Consider the following 18362-nt stretch of genomic DNA (forward strand, 5'->3'; position numbering starts at 1 on the left):
GCCCTCTTTTATCAAGGAAATCAATATTAAAATATGTTATTCTTTAAATGAAGAAGAATGTGTGATTGTACAGGAAAAGTTAGTTAAAAGAGTAAGCATTAGATACGTCTACTAGTAAGAAAGACACTCTTTGTTTTAGTTGTAACTAAAAAAACACTAAGAATACTCTCTTTGTTTTAGTGTAATCATAGAAGATAGTATTTTGTAGCTTTGACCTTTTAGGTAAGTTTTTCTCTTTCGCCCAACATAACATAGTCCATTTATAAAAAACTTATAATTATTTTCTTTCATTGTGATGCAAGTAGAGCATCAAGACCATGAGATTCTTGATTAGGTATTGTATAAGATAAAAATTATAATAATAATAAAGGAGGAAAAATGATGGTTATATTTTACATGTTAAGGGAGCTAGGATCTTAAAATAGAGTAGCATATGGTAGGTATTCTTAAAAATCTTAGATACATGTACATATCTACACCAAAAAAACAAGTTTACATTTGCAAAAGTGAGTTTTAGGTAAACATGCTTAATGTTAATGCACTGTTGATTGGACACCCAAGCTTGTACTTTATCTAAAAGTAAAGCCAAGCTTCTATTTGTTTAAAAGACTATTAGTAAAAAAGGGACATAAAAGCACAAAGACATTAAAAAACATAAGCATTTTTTATTCCACATGCATGGAAAACAGACTTCTCATTGATAAGAAGAAGAAGCCTCACAAATTGAGACACCTACAAATTATAAGGTTGACTTCTTGACAGGTAGGGTCTCCTTTCAAAATGACAAGATGTCAATAAACTTTGAATATTTTTAAGATTTGGTGTATAATTTGATGGCCAAGGATGACTTTTGACAAGTTGGGTCTCCTTTCAAAATGACAAGATGCCTATAAACTTTGAATATTTTTAAGGTTTGGTGTATAATTTGATGGGGCCAAGGTTGACTTTCAAACGGGGAGGGTCTCCTTTCAAAATGACAAGATAGAGAAGATGCCTATAAACATTGAATATTTTTTCAAGCTTTGGTGTATAACTTGATGGCCAAGGTTGGCTTTTGACAGGTAGGGTCTCCTTTCAAAATGACAAGATGCCTATAAACTTTGAATGTTTTTTCAAGATTTGGTGTCTAATTTGATGGCGGGCCAAGAATGATTTTTTTGTGTGTATGCCATAGAATCAAAAAGAGTAGAAAACCACTATGTGTTGCAAATTTTACCCTTTTGGAATGAATTTGTCATCGCTATTAGGAGTGCTTGGTTATAGAGCTGGTTTCATCACCTTTCTCCACATATCCAGCGTTTCGTTCTGTTGGTTAGAACCTTCACATGTTGGGGAAGGCTTCCACATGAGCATGCATAAATCAAGCTAAATATGAGAATGCCTTTTTGGGTGTATTTGATGGTCAAACTACAAAAATAGGCACAAATGAAGCTAAATATGCATAGTCTCATCCGCTCCTCAAGCTGGGTAAGTATCATGGATGTAATCAGTACTATGAAAAAACCATCCTTTAGTGTATTTTTCACGGATCAATTTTGGAACAACTATTTGAAATTTTCGCTTGCTCTGCGAAGTTGAGAAGGAAGATTTTGAGAGATTGAGTTAGAGAACTGATACATTTGCAAAAATTTAAAGGAAAAACCAGCAGAGGTATTTGACAAGGAAGATTTTGGGAATTTTAGTTAGGAAACAGATGGATTTGCAAAAATTTGACTGGCAAAGGTAAATTATTTTCTCCTAATACTGGTCGTAACCAAACGTGAATCAACCCACTAGCGCGAAGTCTGAAACCAGCTTAGAATAGGAACCCCAGCTCTCCGTACCTGTGCCTTGGCCTCAGGCTTGGCTTTGAGAGCATGAAGGCGATGCTTGCTCCTCCTGTCTCCACTCTGTTTCAGGGTTCATCTGCCGGAAAATGCATTGGTATTAGATTCTGTGGGAAGCTTTCCCACTCTCTGCCCCTTCCTAGACGTCCCATCACAAGATGTCTCTGCACTTTGGTCGCCCACAACCTCCCCCTTGTGACCGAAGGTCCGACCAGCCACTTGGTAGAGCAAGAGTTTTCTGAGCTCAACATTAGCCATGTATCTGGCAAGGTAAGGTAAGTGTTCGTGGGTCTTCAGTGCTGGATAAGGTAATGCATGAATAAATTTGTTGATTGTTTTAATGCGATGCTTGGCAGGTGGGAGGAATCAGGACAAGGCAGCATGTCAACCCTTTAAAGGCACCATTAATGGTAGTGTACATCTTAGCCTTGGTTTTGTGTTCTTTTGGTTATTGAAGCCATCACAGATGTTCCCTCGCCCTCAATGCATCCTCAAGCCAGATTTCCCCTCTGTATCTGGGGGCAGCAAGGATGGGTGCAGGCATACAAATATGAAAACCTTTTAAGACGTGCACGAGGGTGGGGTTAGGGGGATGGGTGAGCATGGGTGTAGCACATTCGTGCATGCGTCACCACACACCAAACTGCTTCCCTCCCATATCAGGATATGCTAGCCATTACACACATCAGCTCCACCTTTGCGCCGGCAGGGGCATCCACTCTCTCCCTATTTGAGGATATAGCTAGGATGGACAGTCGTGTTAGCCCTTACCCCATACATTCATTGGTGGCTAGAATGGGTGTGTCCATGTGCTTTAGCTTGCATTTGCTTGAAACCGGTTGGGTTACGGGGACATGGACCCTAACACATATCCACTTGTGTTAGGCCCATCATACATCACTTTCCCGGGTTCCATTGTTCATAAGTAAGGGCAGCAAGGATGGCCATGTGAGAGGTTGGGAAGTGTGTAACTGTCCTTGGACTGCATGTGTTTGAAGCTTGTGGGAGTGTTGGCATGGGTTAGCCTGTTACACACCTCTCGCTACTCCTGAGATTGGAGAGGTGAAGATTGTTGGCCTTAGCTCGAAATGGAAGGCCTTTTGTTAAAGTCTCTCGAGCGGCCCTTTCTTAGTGGACTTGTGGTCTTAGCAAACTATAGACTGAGTCTGCCTTGCATCTCCGGAGGTTCGACAGAAACTCAGTACGAAGGGCTTTGTGTGAATATATGCTCGTGTGTGTGTGTGCGTGCGTGTGTGTGTGTGTGTGTGTGTGTGTGGAGTGCACTGTGCGTGTGTGAGAGCATTTCTTGATACAGAGTTCTACACCCACTATTGGGCACTGATGACGTTAGTGGGGATGTCATAGTATCTAGTCCATACTATGCATAATGGAGTTGATAGTTATATAGTCTTGTGGGTTGACTTCCATGAGTATATAACATGCACGTTCTTAAAAGGTGAGTTTGGGCATGTTCCTGGATTCATCTGGGTATATATACTAATTTGTAAGCAAATTTTGTGACTTGCTGGACAGGTGCCAGTATCCCCGCCCAAATGGGAGGATATCTTTCCAGACCCATCACTGCCCATTATGGTGGACATTGGATGTGGTATGTGTCCAAATTTGAAAATCATGAAATTATACACATGCTGTCCGCCCCTTTTCTAACCAGGTTTTGTCTCAATTATGCTCTTCTTCCAGGGAGTGGCAGGTTTCTTATGATGCTGGCTAAGAGAAACACAAAGTTCTGCAATTATTTGGGCCTAGAGATTCGTCATCAGGCAAGGTGGCTTGTTTGAAACAAAGTCAATTTTACATGGAATTGTTGAAATGAAGCTCAATGTCTACTGATATTAGTGCCCACTGCCTCTGTATGCAGCTAGTTTCTCGTGCAAAGCTGTGGACAAATGAGCTCAAGCTCAAAAACCTGTAAGTCAGATTGCGGCTATCTCTGTGATGCATTTACTCTTTTCTTCAGGCTGGATATATTTACTCTGTGCTATCTCTGTGACGCATTTACTCTTTTCCTCAGGCTGGATACACTTGAATTGAATCCTCCCTCCCCCTCCCTTCCTTCCCCTCCTGGGTTGGGGCTTGAGCAGGCAATGTTGCCTGTCTGAGACGTATGGACAGTCACAATGGCTTCCCCTGCCCCCAAAGGGTTATAGTGTAACCAGCCTAACAAGGGTAATGAAGTTGATACAATTGTAAAGATTTTGGGCTTCAAGGTATTTATTTACTTGTATCTTGCACTCTGCCTACATGGGAGGTGTTAGGGGGACAGGATGGGGATAGTCAGTGCCTCATTTCTCTTTTGGCTTATCCATAGACCGACGATGAGAGAGTACCAGATCCCAGCTGAAACTGTTTTCTTGACAGCGACTACTTCCAGAAGCCAGGTCATCATTGATGACACGAACGCCGTGTTCCAAGAATTTATGCGTGTCAGTGTGTGCAAAGGGGAACAAATGCAGGCACGTGCAGCTTCTATAGAGGCCTTGGAGAAACGGATATCTCTTCAAGAAGTCTTGACACTCATCCCCCCCCCCCTCCCCGCCTCTCCTTCGCTAGTCATCACTGAGAACCCTTCCCAAAACCAGGAGGTAGAGCTTCGAGCACAGCGATAGTCCGCATTGCCGCACCTGATGACCAATGAGACAACACGTTGGGAAGAGCAAACAAAATCTGCCTCTATAGTATCTAAATAACTGAAAACATCCAGCACAGGATACCCAGCAGCCATGGAGCTATCCTCAGAACCTCTGCTGATACGATCGGACACCTAACCTTCCTCAGCCTGAATCAGCTGACCCACCAAAATGTCCTCTTGGGACAGTTCTGACTTTCAACAACCCTGATTTCAAATCCTAACACTTTAGCTGACCTCCTCTGATCATCTGTTGACCTAAACTGACCTTAGTTGACTCTCAGCAGATCTGTTGCTGACTGTTATCTGATTCAGCTAACTGCTGCTGCTGACCTCTATCAGATTCTTGTCCTCCAGACTCACAAATTTTCCACCAAGACCACCAACCCTCAAATCCCTTGGTCCAGAACCGTGTTGATCATGTCAGCTGACCTCTGCTGACTGACTGTTGACTCAGTTGATTCAGCTGACTTCACCTCTGTGTCCTCTGAGACATGCAAATCCCTAAACACCCTCGACTCCACAATGATTTATCACTACAATCCTTATCCTCACCTCAACTGACCTCCAACTAACTTGGTTAGACTTCCTTCAGGTTACAAAACTATTTGACTAACTCTGACAAATCTCTGACGGTCAGATTTGACTCCAAGTGACTCCCTCTCAACTCAAAAGGTCTAATTCTACCTTACTACATCCTCAGCTGACTGATCTTGATACTCAACTAATCCTGTCTGACACTGCTGACTCTCAACTGACACCTACTGAGTCAACCCTGGCCCAATAGACTTCAAATCTTCACTCACAATTGATTTTTCTCAACAATTTCAATCAATTAAAACATGTACATCACAACTAAAACACCATAGCACAAAACTCTATCATCCACTTACAAAGGATTCAAACCCCAAGCACTCTGTCTACTGCATATAGATAGAACCAAACCAGTCTCAACAACCCTGAGACCTTGGGCTCAAACAAGAGAAAGAAACATGAAAACTTAGAGAACCTCCACAGCTTCAGGCCTGCTTGATGGACTTTGTAGCTACCTTTGCAAATTTTCTTCTTCCAACAGAAACTGCAGATGAGCAAAGTTTGCAAACAGATATCCTAGGCTTGGCTCTGCAACCTTCAGTTGATTCTCTGACTCACATGCACTTCCTCTGCTTTGGTCTTGCCCTTACTTACTCACAGTGCTTACCCTTCTCAATGGGTGTCTCCTTGTTCTTCTCTTTTCTCCCTCCTTTCTGGCATTTTGCGCATCCCTCTCTTAGCAATCATCTCTTGTCTGTTCACTATGTCAGGGCCTTTGTTGTGGGTGTGCCCGCCTGTGTTTGGTGTCTTTCCATTTTTCCTCACTCTCCGTATTTTTTCCCATTTATTTGGAGCTGTGTTTGGGTTGTCGGCTGAGTTTGTGCTACTTGTGTGATTTGGTGCTGCCCGACTGTACCATATTGCTGGCGGACTACTGAACTGCTGGCCGATTGGGTATTTCTACAAGTCGTGGGCACCAAGGCAGCAGTCGATTGACTTTGGGTTGGCCGACTAGCAGCTAGGGGCCATATAAAATGCCCCCTTGCCCTCACACTTATTCATTGTGTATTCCGGGATTCTATTGGTGTATATAGCAGAGTTACACAAGCTTCTCTCTCTCTCTTTCATATGTGTATTGCTCTCTATAGTAGTTGTCTTCATTTCTACTGTGCATTCTGACATGGTATTAGAGCCCCAGGTGGCTTGAAGCTTGGAGACAGTGGGACGTCAAGGGTTTGCTGATCGTGGTGCTGATTGGAGATTGTTTGGGCTGTACGGGACTTGGAGATCGGGTAGAAGGCGGCTATCACCGTTGGACAGTCACCTTGCATTCTATGTTGGGGTAAAGGCATTATGCCCACCCTTGTAGTGTGTACAAGCCCATAAGTTTTATAGTACATAGTACACTTAGTACTTTTAATGTACTAAGTGCACTATGTGTACTAGAGCAAATATACATGTGTGATAGGGGAGTCACACACTCATACTATGAGTTGACTTATCCCCACATGTCTCTCTCTCTCTCCCTTCCTCTTCTTCTCTGTGTATGTCTCCCACATGAAACCCTAACTCTCTACAGCTGAGCTTCTTAGCTCATTCAACTGGTATCAAAGCCACAGACTCTCGCAAAGAGGTCGAGACCTTCGTCAGTAATTTAATTGTAGCCCTTAATCTTCAGCTTGCAGAGGTGGACACAGTGGCGACCAACGAGGAAAAGAGCCTTGTCGCTAATGCTGGTGGTCTTTCGGTCCCCACGGAGAGCAAGCTTGGTGATGCGATCGAAGCGGGTGAAAATTGAGGGCAGATAGGAGATGATCTCGGCGTGAGCGAGAAGGGAGAGGCGTTGGCGCCCCTGGGCCTCCACCGAGTGCCAACGCTTGCAAACCAGCGAGCACTGGTTGCGGTCAGTGGCCCCCATCTTCTGAAACACAGAGGCGATGCACTCATCTGGAAGCCAGGTAGTGTAGTCCGCAACTGCCAGTTGCCGCCGTTGCTGCACCACCTGCACAAGTACCCATCTTGCTCAACCCCTTCCTCCTCATCCTCATCGTAGTCACGGGCGGACGCGCAGGCAACGCTGGACGCGCCTTGACCCATGGGAAGACCTACGACAGAAACAGGCCACAAACCCAACGATAGAAGGCATCTCGCTTTTTACAGCATCAGCTCCTTCACGAGTCAGCAAATTGAGCAGGTAGTGTACAGGTCCAAATGGCTCAGATTTTGAGCAAAATTAGCAAAATTGGGTGACATTGGTCACATTCCGAGTCAATTTGCAGGAAATTGGGCGTCAAAATTTGGGGCTTTTGATGTAATTGTGCCATTGGGCATTCATACATGTTGTATGATGTGAGCAATCTCACATTTGGGGCAAAATTGCAGGAAATTGGAGTGCAAATCAAAGAGCTTTTGTGCCAATTGCGTTGATTTGCATGCAAGCACTGGCATTTGATGCTTTGGGCAATGTGTTGATGCCTGTCAAGCACTCAATGTGTCAGTAAATCAAGGGGCTTTTATGTATTGGATGTATATGTGGCCAGGGGGAAGCATTGTGAAGACTCTGGATGCCTTCATGTGCGTTAATGTACCATGTATGATCAGAAATTGATCTTGAATCAAGGGGCTTTTCAAGATTTTATGCTTGTTGAGCTCGGCAAAGCAGTAGGGAAGACTTTTATGCCTTGAACCCTCAGAAATCCACTTGCAGTCAAGGGGCTTTTGCTCAATTTCAGTCCGGGACTGTTGTATGCAGTGGTGAGGATTGTCAAGGTCTGATTTTCACTCATTTGGATAGCCAGGAGAACATTTATTGCTGTTGTACTTGTTGGTACAGATTTGGTACAACTTTGTACAAGTTTTGGCATGGCTGTACATTGATTTGAGTGAAGAAAAGGCTCATTTTCAGCTGTTGTACTTGCCGGTACAGATTTGGTACATCATTGGTGAGCACTTAGTACTCTTGTACAATACTTTGGAAGGGGAACAGAGCACATCTAAGGTGCTGTCCTAAATCTGTAGCAACCAGATTTTGGTGATTTTATCACATTCAGTGGGAGTAGAGTTGCATTCGTGCTTCCGCAGTGGGAGATAAACTTTGGGAGAACAACTGTGAGCACTTTGTGTGCTTTGGTGCAGTGTTTGCACATCTTGCAGGGAGTCGGGCATTGACAAAGGTTGCATATTGGTATGGCAACCACAGGTGAGAGCTCTTCATTGCTTCACATCAAGAAGCTTGAAGGCTCACATAATTATGACATTTGGCAAACCCAGTGCTATAATGTGTTACTCCAAAAGAAGCAGCACAAGCCCATCAAAGAAAGGGGTGTAATGCCCGCTTCTCTTACTGCTGAAGAATGGGAAGATATGGATGAGTTGGCAAGATCCACCATCATGTTGTCTGTGTCAGACACTTTACTTTTCAGCATACGTGTGAAGAGAAGACAGCTTGGGGAATGTGGCAAAGATTGCAGGACTTGTATGCCCAGCAAAGTGCCTCAAGCAAAGTGTATTGGCTGAAGAAACTCATAGGTCTTCAAATGAAGGAAGGGGCGTCTATGACAGCCCATCTAAATGAGTTTAATGGTATTGTCAGCCAGGTCATCAATCAAAAGTTGGCAATGGACGATGAGTTCAAAGCCACCTTTCTCTTATGCACTTTGCCAGAGAGTTGGGACACATTCAGGACAGCCACTAGCAATTCAAATGCTATGCTGTCATATGCAGATGTGGAGGGTGCTCTTCTTCAAGAAGAGATGAACAGGAAGAACAATTCTGTTGGAAAGTCCAATGCAATGAATGCACGTGGGAGATCCCAGCAAAGGGGTAAAAGCCAAGAACGGGGAAGGAGCAAGTCCTGCTCCAAAAAGGACTTGGAATGCCATTATTGTGGCAAGAAGGGACATATCAAAAAGCAATGCTACAAATGGAAGAATGATCAAAAGGAAAAGGGCAAAGGCAAAGACAAAGACAAAGATGAAGCCAAAGGGCAAAAGTGGAGTCAAGATTGAAGAAGTCAATGTGTCACATGCAGGTGACAGTGAGGATGAAGTCCTATTCACCTCTTCACTTGATGCCCATTCACTTCTTGCAGGAGATGGTCATGGTATGCACTCGTGGATCATTGATTCAGGTGCCTCCTTTCATGTCACAGGTTGCAGAGACTTGTTTGTCAGGTATACTGCTGGCAATGAAGGAGTAGTTTATTTGGGTGACAACCATGCATGCAAGATTCTTGGCAGAGGTGATGTGAGGCTTGTGTTTTCAGATGGGTCACAGCTTATGCTCCATGATGTCAGGCATGTGCCTGAGATCAAGAAGAACCTGCTTTCTACTGGACAGCTTGATGATGCTGATTATGTTACCACATTTGGTCGTGGAAAGTGGAAGATTAGTAAGGGCTCACTGGTTGTTGCCAGAGGCTCTAAGGTGGACACTCTTTACTTCATGCATGCAGGTGTTTGTCACCATGCTAATGTAAATGCAACCGAGCGGCCGGAAATCTCTATGTGGCATAGCCGGTTGGGACACATGAGTGTCAAGGGAATGGAGCAATTGTCTCGTTTTGGTTACTTGCCTTCTCTAAAGTTTTCAAGTTTTCAGTTTTGTGAGCATTGTATATATGGCAGGCAACTCCAGTGTCCCCACAAGAAAGCTCTTGGACAGAAAGATGCTCAGTTAGAGCTTGTGCATACAGATGTATGTGAGATGCCTCAGCTTTCTTTGGGAGGGGCAAAATAGTTTGTGTCATTTATTGATGATGCCACACGTAAGGTGTGGGTTTATCCTCTTCGTTTGAAGAGTGATACATTCTCAGTGTTTGAGAAGTTTGTTGCTCTTGTTGAGAATCAAACTGGCAAAACACTGAAGGCTTTGGGTTCCGACAATGGTGGAGAGTATATGTCCAAACAGTTTCAGGACTTTTGTGATGCTAAAGGCATCAAGAGGGAGCTCTCTACTCCTTATGATCCTCCACAAAACGGGATAGCAGAGAGGATGAACAGGACCATTCAGGAGAAGGTCCGTTCTATGTTGTCACATGCTGCAGTACCTCATGGTTTTTGGGCTGAAGCTGTTATGACAGCCGTTCACCTTATAAAGAGGTCACCTAACATGAGGCTTGGTGGGAAAGTGCCAGAGGAAGTATGGACAGGGAAGCCTCCGTCATACAAGCACTTGAGAGTGTTTGGTTGCGTTGCGTACGTGCACATACGCAGGGAAATACGCACCAAACTTGATCCTAAGTGTCACAAATGCATATTCCTAGGATATGGTGACAGAGGTGAAATGGGGTATAGACTTTGGGATCCAGTGAATAGAAAGATTATACGCAGCAATGATGTCATTTTTGATGAAACATGCATGTATAAGGAGCCTGGCAGAGTCATCTTTGATGATGATGGACATCATGGACAACAACCAAGGGCTGTAAATCAGCCATTACAGCATCAAAACCAGCCCTTAAATGGTGCTGAAAATGGTCCAAATGGACAGCCAGAGATGGCAGAAGATTTCCCTATGGATATCCCACAGTTAGAGGAGATACCGGGCATGATTTTTCAACCTTATGGAATGGAACAGGAGCCACCAATAGGTGATATGCAGGCTGGACAGCAACCTGCAAATGATGGTCATTGGGTACGGAGGTCCACAAGACCCTCCAGACCCCTTGACAAGTTTGTTCCAGGGGTTGACTACTTGATGCTCACTGATTGTGGGGAGCCCTCTTGTTATAAGGAGGCTTTACAGAGAGCAGACAAGGCTCTTTGGGAGCGTGCTATGAAGTCAGAGATGGATTCTTTGCACAAAAATGGAACATGGAAGTTGGTGCATTTGCCTACAGGCAAGAAGGTTTTGCCATGCAAGTGGGTTTACAGGCTCAAAGTTGCACCTGATGCAAAGCCAAGATACAAAGCTAGGTTAGTGGCTAAGGGCTTCAAGCAGGAATATGGTGTAGACTTTGATGAGATCTTCTCTCCAGTGGTCAAAATGACCACACGTAGAGCTGTATTAGCTTTGGTTGCTCATGATGATCTGGATTTGATTCAGATGGATGTGAAGACTGCTTTTCTTCACGGTGATCTCCATGAGGAGATATATATGCAACAGCCAGAGGGTTATGCAGTGAATGGAAAGGAGAAGCTTGTATGCAAGCTGAAAAAGAGTCTTTACGGGCTCAAACAGGCACCAAGGGAATGGTATTATAAATTTGATACATTCATGAAATCTCAGGATTTCAGGAGAAGTGACATAGATCACTGCTTATACACCAAGAAAGCTTTCGATGGCAGTCTATTGATCCTCATCTTGTAGGTTGATGATATGTTGATTGCCAGGAAATCTCGTAAAGAGATGGATGCATTGAAGAAGAGGCTGCATCAGACCTTTGATATGAAGGATTTGGGTGATGCAAATCACATTTTGGGTATGCGGATACTTCGGGACAGAAATCAGCATGTGTTGTATTTGTCTCAGAAGGAATACATTGGCAAATTTTTGCAGAGGTTCAATATGGATGGGGGGAAGAAGACTAGTACTCCTTTGCCTCCATATGTGAAACTCAGTGCTATGGACAGCCCACAGTCGGATAGTGACAGGGCTGATATGGCCAAGATTCCGTATGCTTCAGCTTGTGGCAGTCTCATGTATGCCATGGTTGCTACCAGGCCGGACATTGCATTTGCAGTGGGAGTGGTTTCTAGATACATGGCCAACCCTGGCAAAAAGCATTGGGAAGCAGTGAAAGGTGTCATGAGATACCTGAAGGGTACACAGTATATGTGCATCTGCTTTGGCAAACAGGATGCATTAGTGCATGGTTACACGGATTCGGATTATGCCGGTCATCCAGATAACCGGAAGTCTAGTACCGGTTATGTGTTTACATTCACAGGAGATGCTGTGTCATGGATATCCAGGATGCAGAAGTGCACTGCCTTATCTACTACTACAGAGGCCGAGTGTATTGCAGCCACAGAGGCTTGCAAGGAGGCATTATGGCTATCTCGGTTAGTGGTTGATTTGGGTTATACAGGGGATATTCCATTGTTGCATTGTGACAGTCAGAGTGCCATCCAGTTGTCAAAGAACCCTGTCTTTCATGCAAAGACGAAGCATGTGGTTGTGAAGTATCACTTCATCAGAGAGGTGATAGAGAACAAGCAAATTCAGCTTGTCAAGATTCATACGGATGACAACCCGGCTGATCTGTTGACAAAGAGTTTGCCTCCAGAGCGGTTTGCTCATTGCAGACACTTGATGGGCATTGGATGAGGCCAGTTTCAGCCTTGATATGGCCTTGTATATTATCATGTACATTGCTGAGTTTTTTCATTTAAGGGCACTTTGCCTTTAAGTGGGAGGTTGTTGTGGTAAAGGCATTATGCCCACCCTTGTAGTGTGTACAAGCCCATAAGTTTTATAGTACATAGTACACTTAGTACTCTTAATGTACTAACTGCACTATGTGTACTAGAGCAAATATACATGTGTGATAGGGGAGTCACACACTCATACTATGAGTTGACTTATCCCCACATGTCTCTCTCTCTCTCCCTTCCTCTTCTTCTCTGTGTATGTCTCCCACATGAAACCCTAACTCTCTACAGCTGAGCTTCTTAGCTCATTCATTCTATTTGCAGTCTCTTCTTCTTTTTTCCCACCCACCCTCCCTTCACAAGACCTTGTGAACCCTTGAGATGGCAGATTTCCTTGAGATGGCTGAGAAGCATGTGAAGATCTCGACACTCTCCACGTTCCTAGTGTTGGGGTAAAGGCGTTATGCCCACCCTTATAGTGTGTACAAGCCCATAAGTTATAGTACATAGTACACTTAGTACTTTTAATGTACTAAGTGCACTATGTGTACTAGTGCAATATACATGTGTGATAGGGGAGTCACACACTTTCTTCTATTGATGAGTTGACTTATCCCCACAACTCTCTCTCTCTCTCTCTCTCTCTCTCTCCCTTGTTCTTCTCTGTGTATGTCTCCCACATGACCTAACTCTAATCCTCCCACACAACTGGTATCAGAGCTTAGTGATCCCTCCCTCTTCCCTCTTCTCCTTGATAGCTGAACGAGCTGCTTGCTTTGCTGCTGTCATACTACAGCTGTGGCAGAGAGCGCTGAGCAGCTTGCATTAGGGTCACAGCAGCCAGGCGGACAAGGAGTCAGGCGCAGCCAATCAAGCGAAGAAGCAGGCTGCGAACCAGAGCCAGGCGTCCAATGAAGGCGAACATACAAGCTGGCTGCTGGGCGTGGAGCTGGTGAAGCGGGAGACTAGGCAGTCGTAGGCCTTTGTCCATACTCAGGCGTAGCCAGGCGCCTACTCGCCTACAGCAACCGAGTAAGATACGCAGGCGCTAGGCTAACACAGCTTGAGCGATTAAGATACGCAGGCGCTAAGCGTGTAGCACTACACGGCGTTAGACAAGTAAAGCGTTGGTGACGTTGCCATACATATCGTCTCTGCCTACTACTGGTTCGAAGAAGAGGGTTGCCGTACCTGCAAGAAGGCTTGCTGCTGCGCAGTTTAGCGAGGAAGCTTCTCTGAAGCAATTGGTCCAGGGAAACGACGTGCGGCTGCAAAAAGTGTTGCTTAAAGCTCTGCTAATTGAGACTCTTGAGGCTCTGCAGAAGAGGGGAAACCAGGAGTTCGTCAGCCAGCAGTTCAAGAAGCTCACGAGTAGCAATGGAGAAGCCCTCCGTCATCCGTACAGCAACAAACACATCAGCTTGATTGGAGCATCCATCTAATTCTGCAGCAGCATCAGCAAACCCCCCTTTCCTGCAAATCAGAGAAAAATCAAAAAATTACAAGGTATTTTCCTCAAATTTTTTTTGGGATTTGCAATTGACAAAGTACAATCAACAATTGAGCAGATACAGGTGTCGAATTGCTCAATTTTTGAGCAAAATTGGCAAAATTGGGTGACATTGGTCACAATCAGGATCAATTTGCAGGAAATTGGTCACAATCAGGATCAATTTGCAGGAAATTGGTCACAATCAGGATCAATTTGCAGGAAATTGAATGTCGAAATTTGGGGCTTTTGATGTAATTGTGCAATTAAGCACTCATACATGCTGTATGATGCGAAAAATCGCACATTTGGGCAAAATTGCAGCAAATTGCAGTGCAAATCAAGGGGCTTTTGTGCCAATTTGGTTGATTTGCATGCAGGCAATCGCATTTGATGCTGTGGATAATGTGTTGATGCCTTACAAGCACTCAATGTGCCTGTAAATCAAGGGGCTTTCATGTATTTGATGTATATGTGGCCAGGGGGAAGCATCGTGAACACTGTGGATGCCTTCATGTGCGTCAATGTACCATGTATGATCAGAAATTGATCTTAAATCAAGGGGCTTTTCAAGTTTGTATGCTTGTTGAGCTTGGCAAAGCAGCAGGCAAGACATTTATGCCTTGAATCCTCAAAAATCAGCTTGCAGTCAAGGGGCTTTTGCCCAATTTCTGTTCGGGACTGTTGTATGCAGTGTACAGGACTGTAAAAGTCTGATTTTCACTCATTTGGACAGCCAGAAGAGCATTTATTGCTACTGTACCTGCTGGTACAGATTTGGCACAGCTTTGTGCATGTTTTGGCATGGCTGTACACTGTTTTGAGTGACCAAAAGGTTCAATTTCAGCTGCTGTACTTGTCGGTACAGGTTTGGTAGATCATTGGTGAGCACTTGGTACTGCTGTACAGTACTTTGGAAGGGCAACAGAGCACATTTAAGGTGCTGTCCAAAATCTGTAGCAACCAGATTTTGGTGATTTCATCACATAAAGTGGGAGAAAAGTTGCATTCTTGCTTCCGCAGTGGGAGATAAACTTTGGGAGAAAAACTGTGAGCACTTTGTGTGCTTTTGGTGCAGTGTTTGCACATTTTTGCAGGGAGTCAGGCATTTACAGGTTGCATTTTGCTATGGCAACCACAGGTGAGAGCTCTTCATTGCTTCACATCAAGAAGCTTGAAGGCTCACATAACTATGATATTTGGCAAACCCAGTGCTACAATGTGTTGCTCCAGAAAAAGTAGCACAAGCCTATAAAAGAAAGGGGTGTGATGCCCGCTTCTCTTACTGCTGAAGAGTGGGAAGGTATGGATGAGCTGGCAAGATCTACTATCATGTTGTTTGTGTCAGACTCATTACTTTTCAGCATTCGTGAAGAGAAGACAGCTTGGGGAATGTGGCAGAGATTGCAGGACTTGTATGCCCAACAAAGTGCCTCAAGCAAAGTGTATTGGTTGAAGAAACTCAAAGGTCTTCAAATGAAGGAAGGGGCGTCTATGACAGCCCATCTAAATGAGTTTAATGGTATTGTCAGCCAGGTCATTAATCAAAAGTTGGCAATGGACGATGAGTTCAAAGCCACTTTTCTGTTATGCACTTTGCCAGAGAGTTGGGACACATTTAGGACAGCCACTAGCAATTCGAATGCTATGCTGTCATATGCAGATGTTGAGGGTGCTCTTCTTCAAGAAGAGATGAACATGAAAAACAACTCTGTTGGAAAGTCCAATGCAATGAATGCACGTGGGAGATCCCAGCAAAGGGGGAAAAGCCAAGAAAGGGGAAGGAGCAAGTCTCGCTCCAAAAAGGATTTGGAATGCCATTATTGTGGCAAGAAGGGACACACTAAAAAGCAATGCTACAAATGGAAAAATGATCAAAAAGAAAAGGGAAAAGGCAAAGACAAAGAGAAAGATGAAGCCAAAGATGTAAAGCCAAAGGGCAAAAGTGGAGTCAAGATTGAAGAAATCAATGTGTCACATGCAGGTGGCAGTGAGGATGAGGTCCTCTTTACGTCTTCACTTGATGCCCATTCACTTCTTACAGGTGGTCATGGTATGCACTCATGGATCATTGATTCAGGTGCCTCCTTTCATGTCACAGGTTGCAGAGACTTGTTTGTCAGGTATACTCCTGGCAATGAAGGAGTGGTTTATTTGGGTGATAACCATGCATGCAAGATTCTTGGCAGAGGTGATGTGAGGCTTGTGTTTTCAGATGGCTCACAGCTTATGCTCCATGATGTCAGGCATGTGCCTGAGATCAAGAAGAATCTGCTTTCTACTGGACAGCTTGATGATGCTGATTATGTTACCACATTTGGTCGTTGAAAGTGGAAGATTAGTAAGGGCTCACTGGTTGTTGCCAGAAGCTCTAAGGTGGACACTCTTTATTTCATGCATGCAGGTGTTTGTCACCATGCTAATGTAAATGCAACCGAGCGGCCGGAAATCTCTATGTGGCATAGCCGGTTGGGACACATGAGTGTCAAGGGAATGGAGCAATTGTCTCGTTTTGGTTACTTGCCTTCTCTAAAGTTTTCAAGTTTTCAGTTTTGTGAGCATTGTATATATGGCAGGCAACTCCAGTGTCCCCACAAGAAAGCTCTTGGACAGAAAGATGCTCAGTTAGAGCTTGTGCATACAGATGTATGTGAGATGCCTCAGCTTTCTTTGGGAGGGGCAAAATAGTTTGTGTCATTTATTGATGATGCCACACGTAAGGTGTGGGTTTATCCTCTTCGTTTGAAGAGTGATACATTCTCAGTGTTTGAGAAGTTTGTTGCTCTTGTTGAGAATCAAACTGGCAAAACACTGAAGGCTTTGGGTTCCGACAATGGTGGAGAGTATATGTCCAAACAGTTTCAGGACTTTTGTGATGCTAAAGGCATCAAGAGGGAGCTCTCTACTCCTTATGATCCTCCACAAAACGGGATAGCAGAGAGGATGAACAGGACCATTCAGGAGAAGGTCCGTTCTATGTTGTCACATGCTGCAGTACCTCATGGTTTTTGGGCTGAAGCTGTTATGACAGCCGTTCACCTTATAAAGAGGTCACCTAACATGAGGCTTGGTGGGAAAGTGCCAGAGGAAGTATGGACAGGGAAGCCTCCGTCATACAAGCACTTGAGAGTGTTTGGTTGCGTTGCGTACGTGCACATACGCAGGGAAATGCGCACCAAACTTGATCCTAAGTCTCACAAATGCATATTCCTAGGATATGGTGACAGAGGTGAAATGGGGTATAGACTTTGGGATCCCATGAATAGAAAGATCATACGCAGCAATGATGTCATTTTTGATGAAACATGCATGTATAAGGAGCCTGCAAGGCAACAAGAGCTTGGCAGAGTCATCTTTGATGATGATGGACATCATGGACAACAACAAAGGGCTGTAAATCAGCCATTACAACAGGAAAACCAGCCCTTAAATGGTGCTGAAAATGGTCCAAATGGACAGCCAGAGATGGCAGAAGATATCCCTATGGATATACCACAGTTAGAGGATATACCGGGCATGATTTTTCAGCCTTATGGCATGGAACAGGAGCCACCAATGGGTGATATGCAGGCTGGACAGCAACCTGCAAATGATGGTCATTGGGTACGAAGGTCCACAAGACCCTCCAGAGCCCCTGACAGGTTTGTTCCAGGGGTTGACTATTTGATGCTCACTGACTGTGGGGAGCCCTCATGTTATAAGGAGGCTTTACAGAGGGAGACAAGGCTCTATGGGAGCGTGCCATGAAGTCAGAGATGGATTCTCTGCATAAAAATGGAACTTGGAAGTTGGTGCATTTACCTGCAGGCAAGAAGGTTTTGCCATGCAACTGGGTATACAGGCTCAAAGTTGCACCAGATGCAAAGCCAAGATACAAAGCGAGGTTAGTGGCTAAGGGCTTCAAGCAGGAATATGGTGTGGACTTTGATGAAATCTTCTCTCCAGTGGGCAAAATGACCACACTTAGAGCTGTGTTAGCTTTGGTTGCACATGATGATCTGGACTTGATTCAGATGGATGTGAAGACTGCTTTTCTTTACGGTGATCTCCATGAGGAGATATATATGCAGCAGCCAGAGGGTTATGCAGTGAGTGGAAAGGAGAAGCTTGTATGCAAGCTGAAAAAGAGTCTTTATGGGCTCAAACAGGCACCAAGAGAATGGTATCATAAATTTGATACATTCATGAAATCACAGAAATTCAGGAGAAGTGACATAGATCACTGCTTATACACCAAGAAAGCTTTGGATGGCAGTCTATTGATCCTCATCTTGTATGTTGATGATATGTTGATTGCCGGGAAATCTCGTAAAGAGATGGATGCCTTGAAGCAGAGGCTGCATCAAACCTTTGATATGAAGGATTTGGGTGATGCAAATCACATTTTGGGTATGCGGATACTTCGGGACAGAAATCAGCATGTGTTGTATTTGTCTCAGAAGGAATACATTGGCAAAGTGTTGCAGAGGTTCAATATGGACGGGGGGAAGAAAGCTAGTACTCCTTTGCCTCCATATGTGAAACTCAGTGCTATGGACAGCCCACAGTCAGAT

At 44.3% G+C, this 18362-nt stretch overlaps 1 protein-coding gene across 2 annotated transcripts in view; it reads left to right on the forward strand.

Moving 5' to 3' along the window:
• Positions 1–1713: 1713 nt before the first annotated feature.
• The window catches only part of LOC147634921 (uncharacterized), a 32862-nt gene continuing 16213 nt past the window's right edge, over positions 1714–18362 (forward strand). Inside the window, exons 1-5 of one of the 2 annotated variants that reach the window (XM_086804184.1) lie at positions 1714–2096; positions 2183–2236; positions 3360–3435; positions 3528–3607; positions 3706–3755. In XM_086804184.1, coding sequence (XP_086660310.1) covers positions 1857–2096; positions 2183–2236; positions 3360–3435; positions 3528–3607; positions 3706–3755 — 500 coding nt within the window. In that variant the 5' untranslated portion in view covers positions 1714–1856. The remainder of the gene's footprint in view (positions 2097–2182; positions 2237–3359; positions 3436–3527; positions 3608–3705; positions 3756–18362) is intronic. The other variant, XM_086804183.1, reaches the window with a different exon arrangement.

Source organism: Cibotium barometz, chromosome 10 (assembly GCF_041138505.1).
Source record: "Cibotium barometz isolate CiBa-2024 chromosome 10, ASM4113850v1, whole genome shotgun sequence".
NCBI classification, from domain to species: Eukaryota; Viridiplantae; Streptophyta; class Polypodiopsida; order Cyatheales; family Cibotiaceae; genus Cibotium; species Cibotium barometz.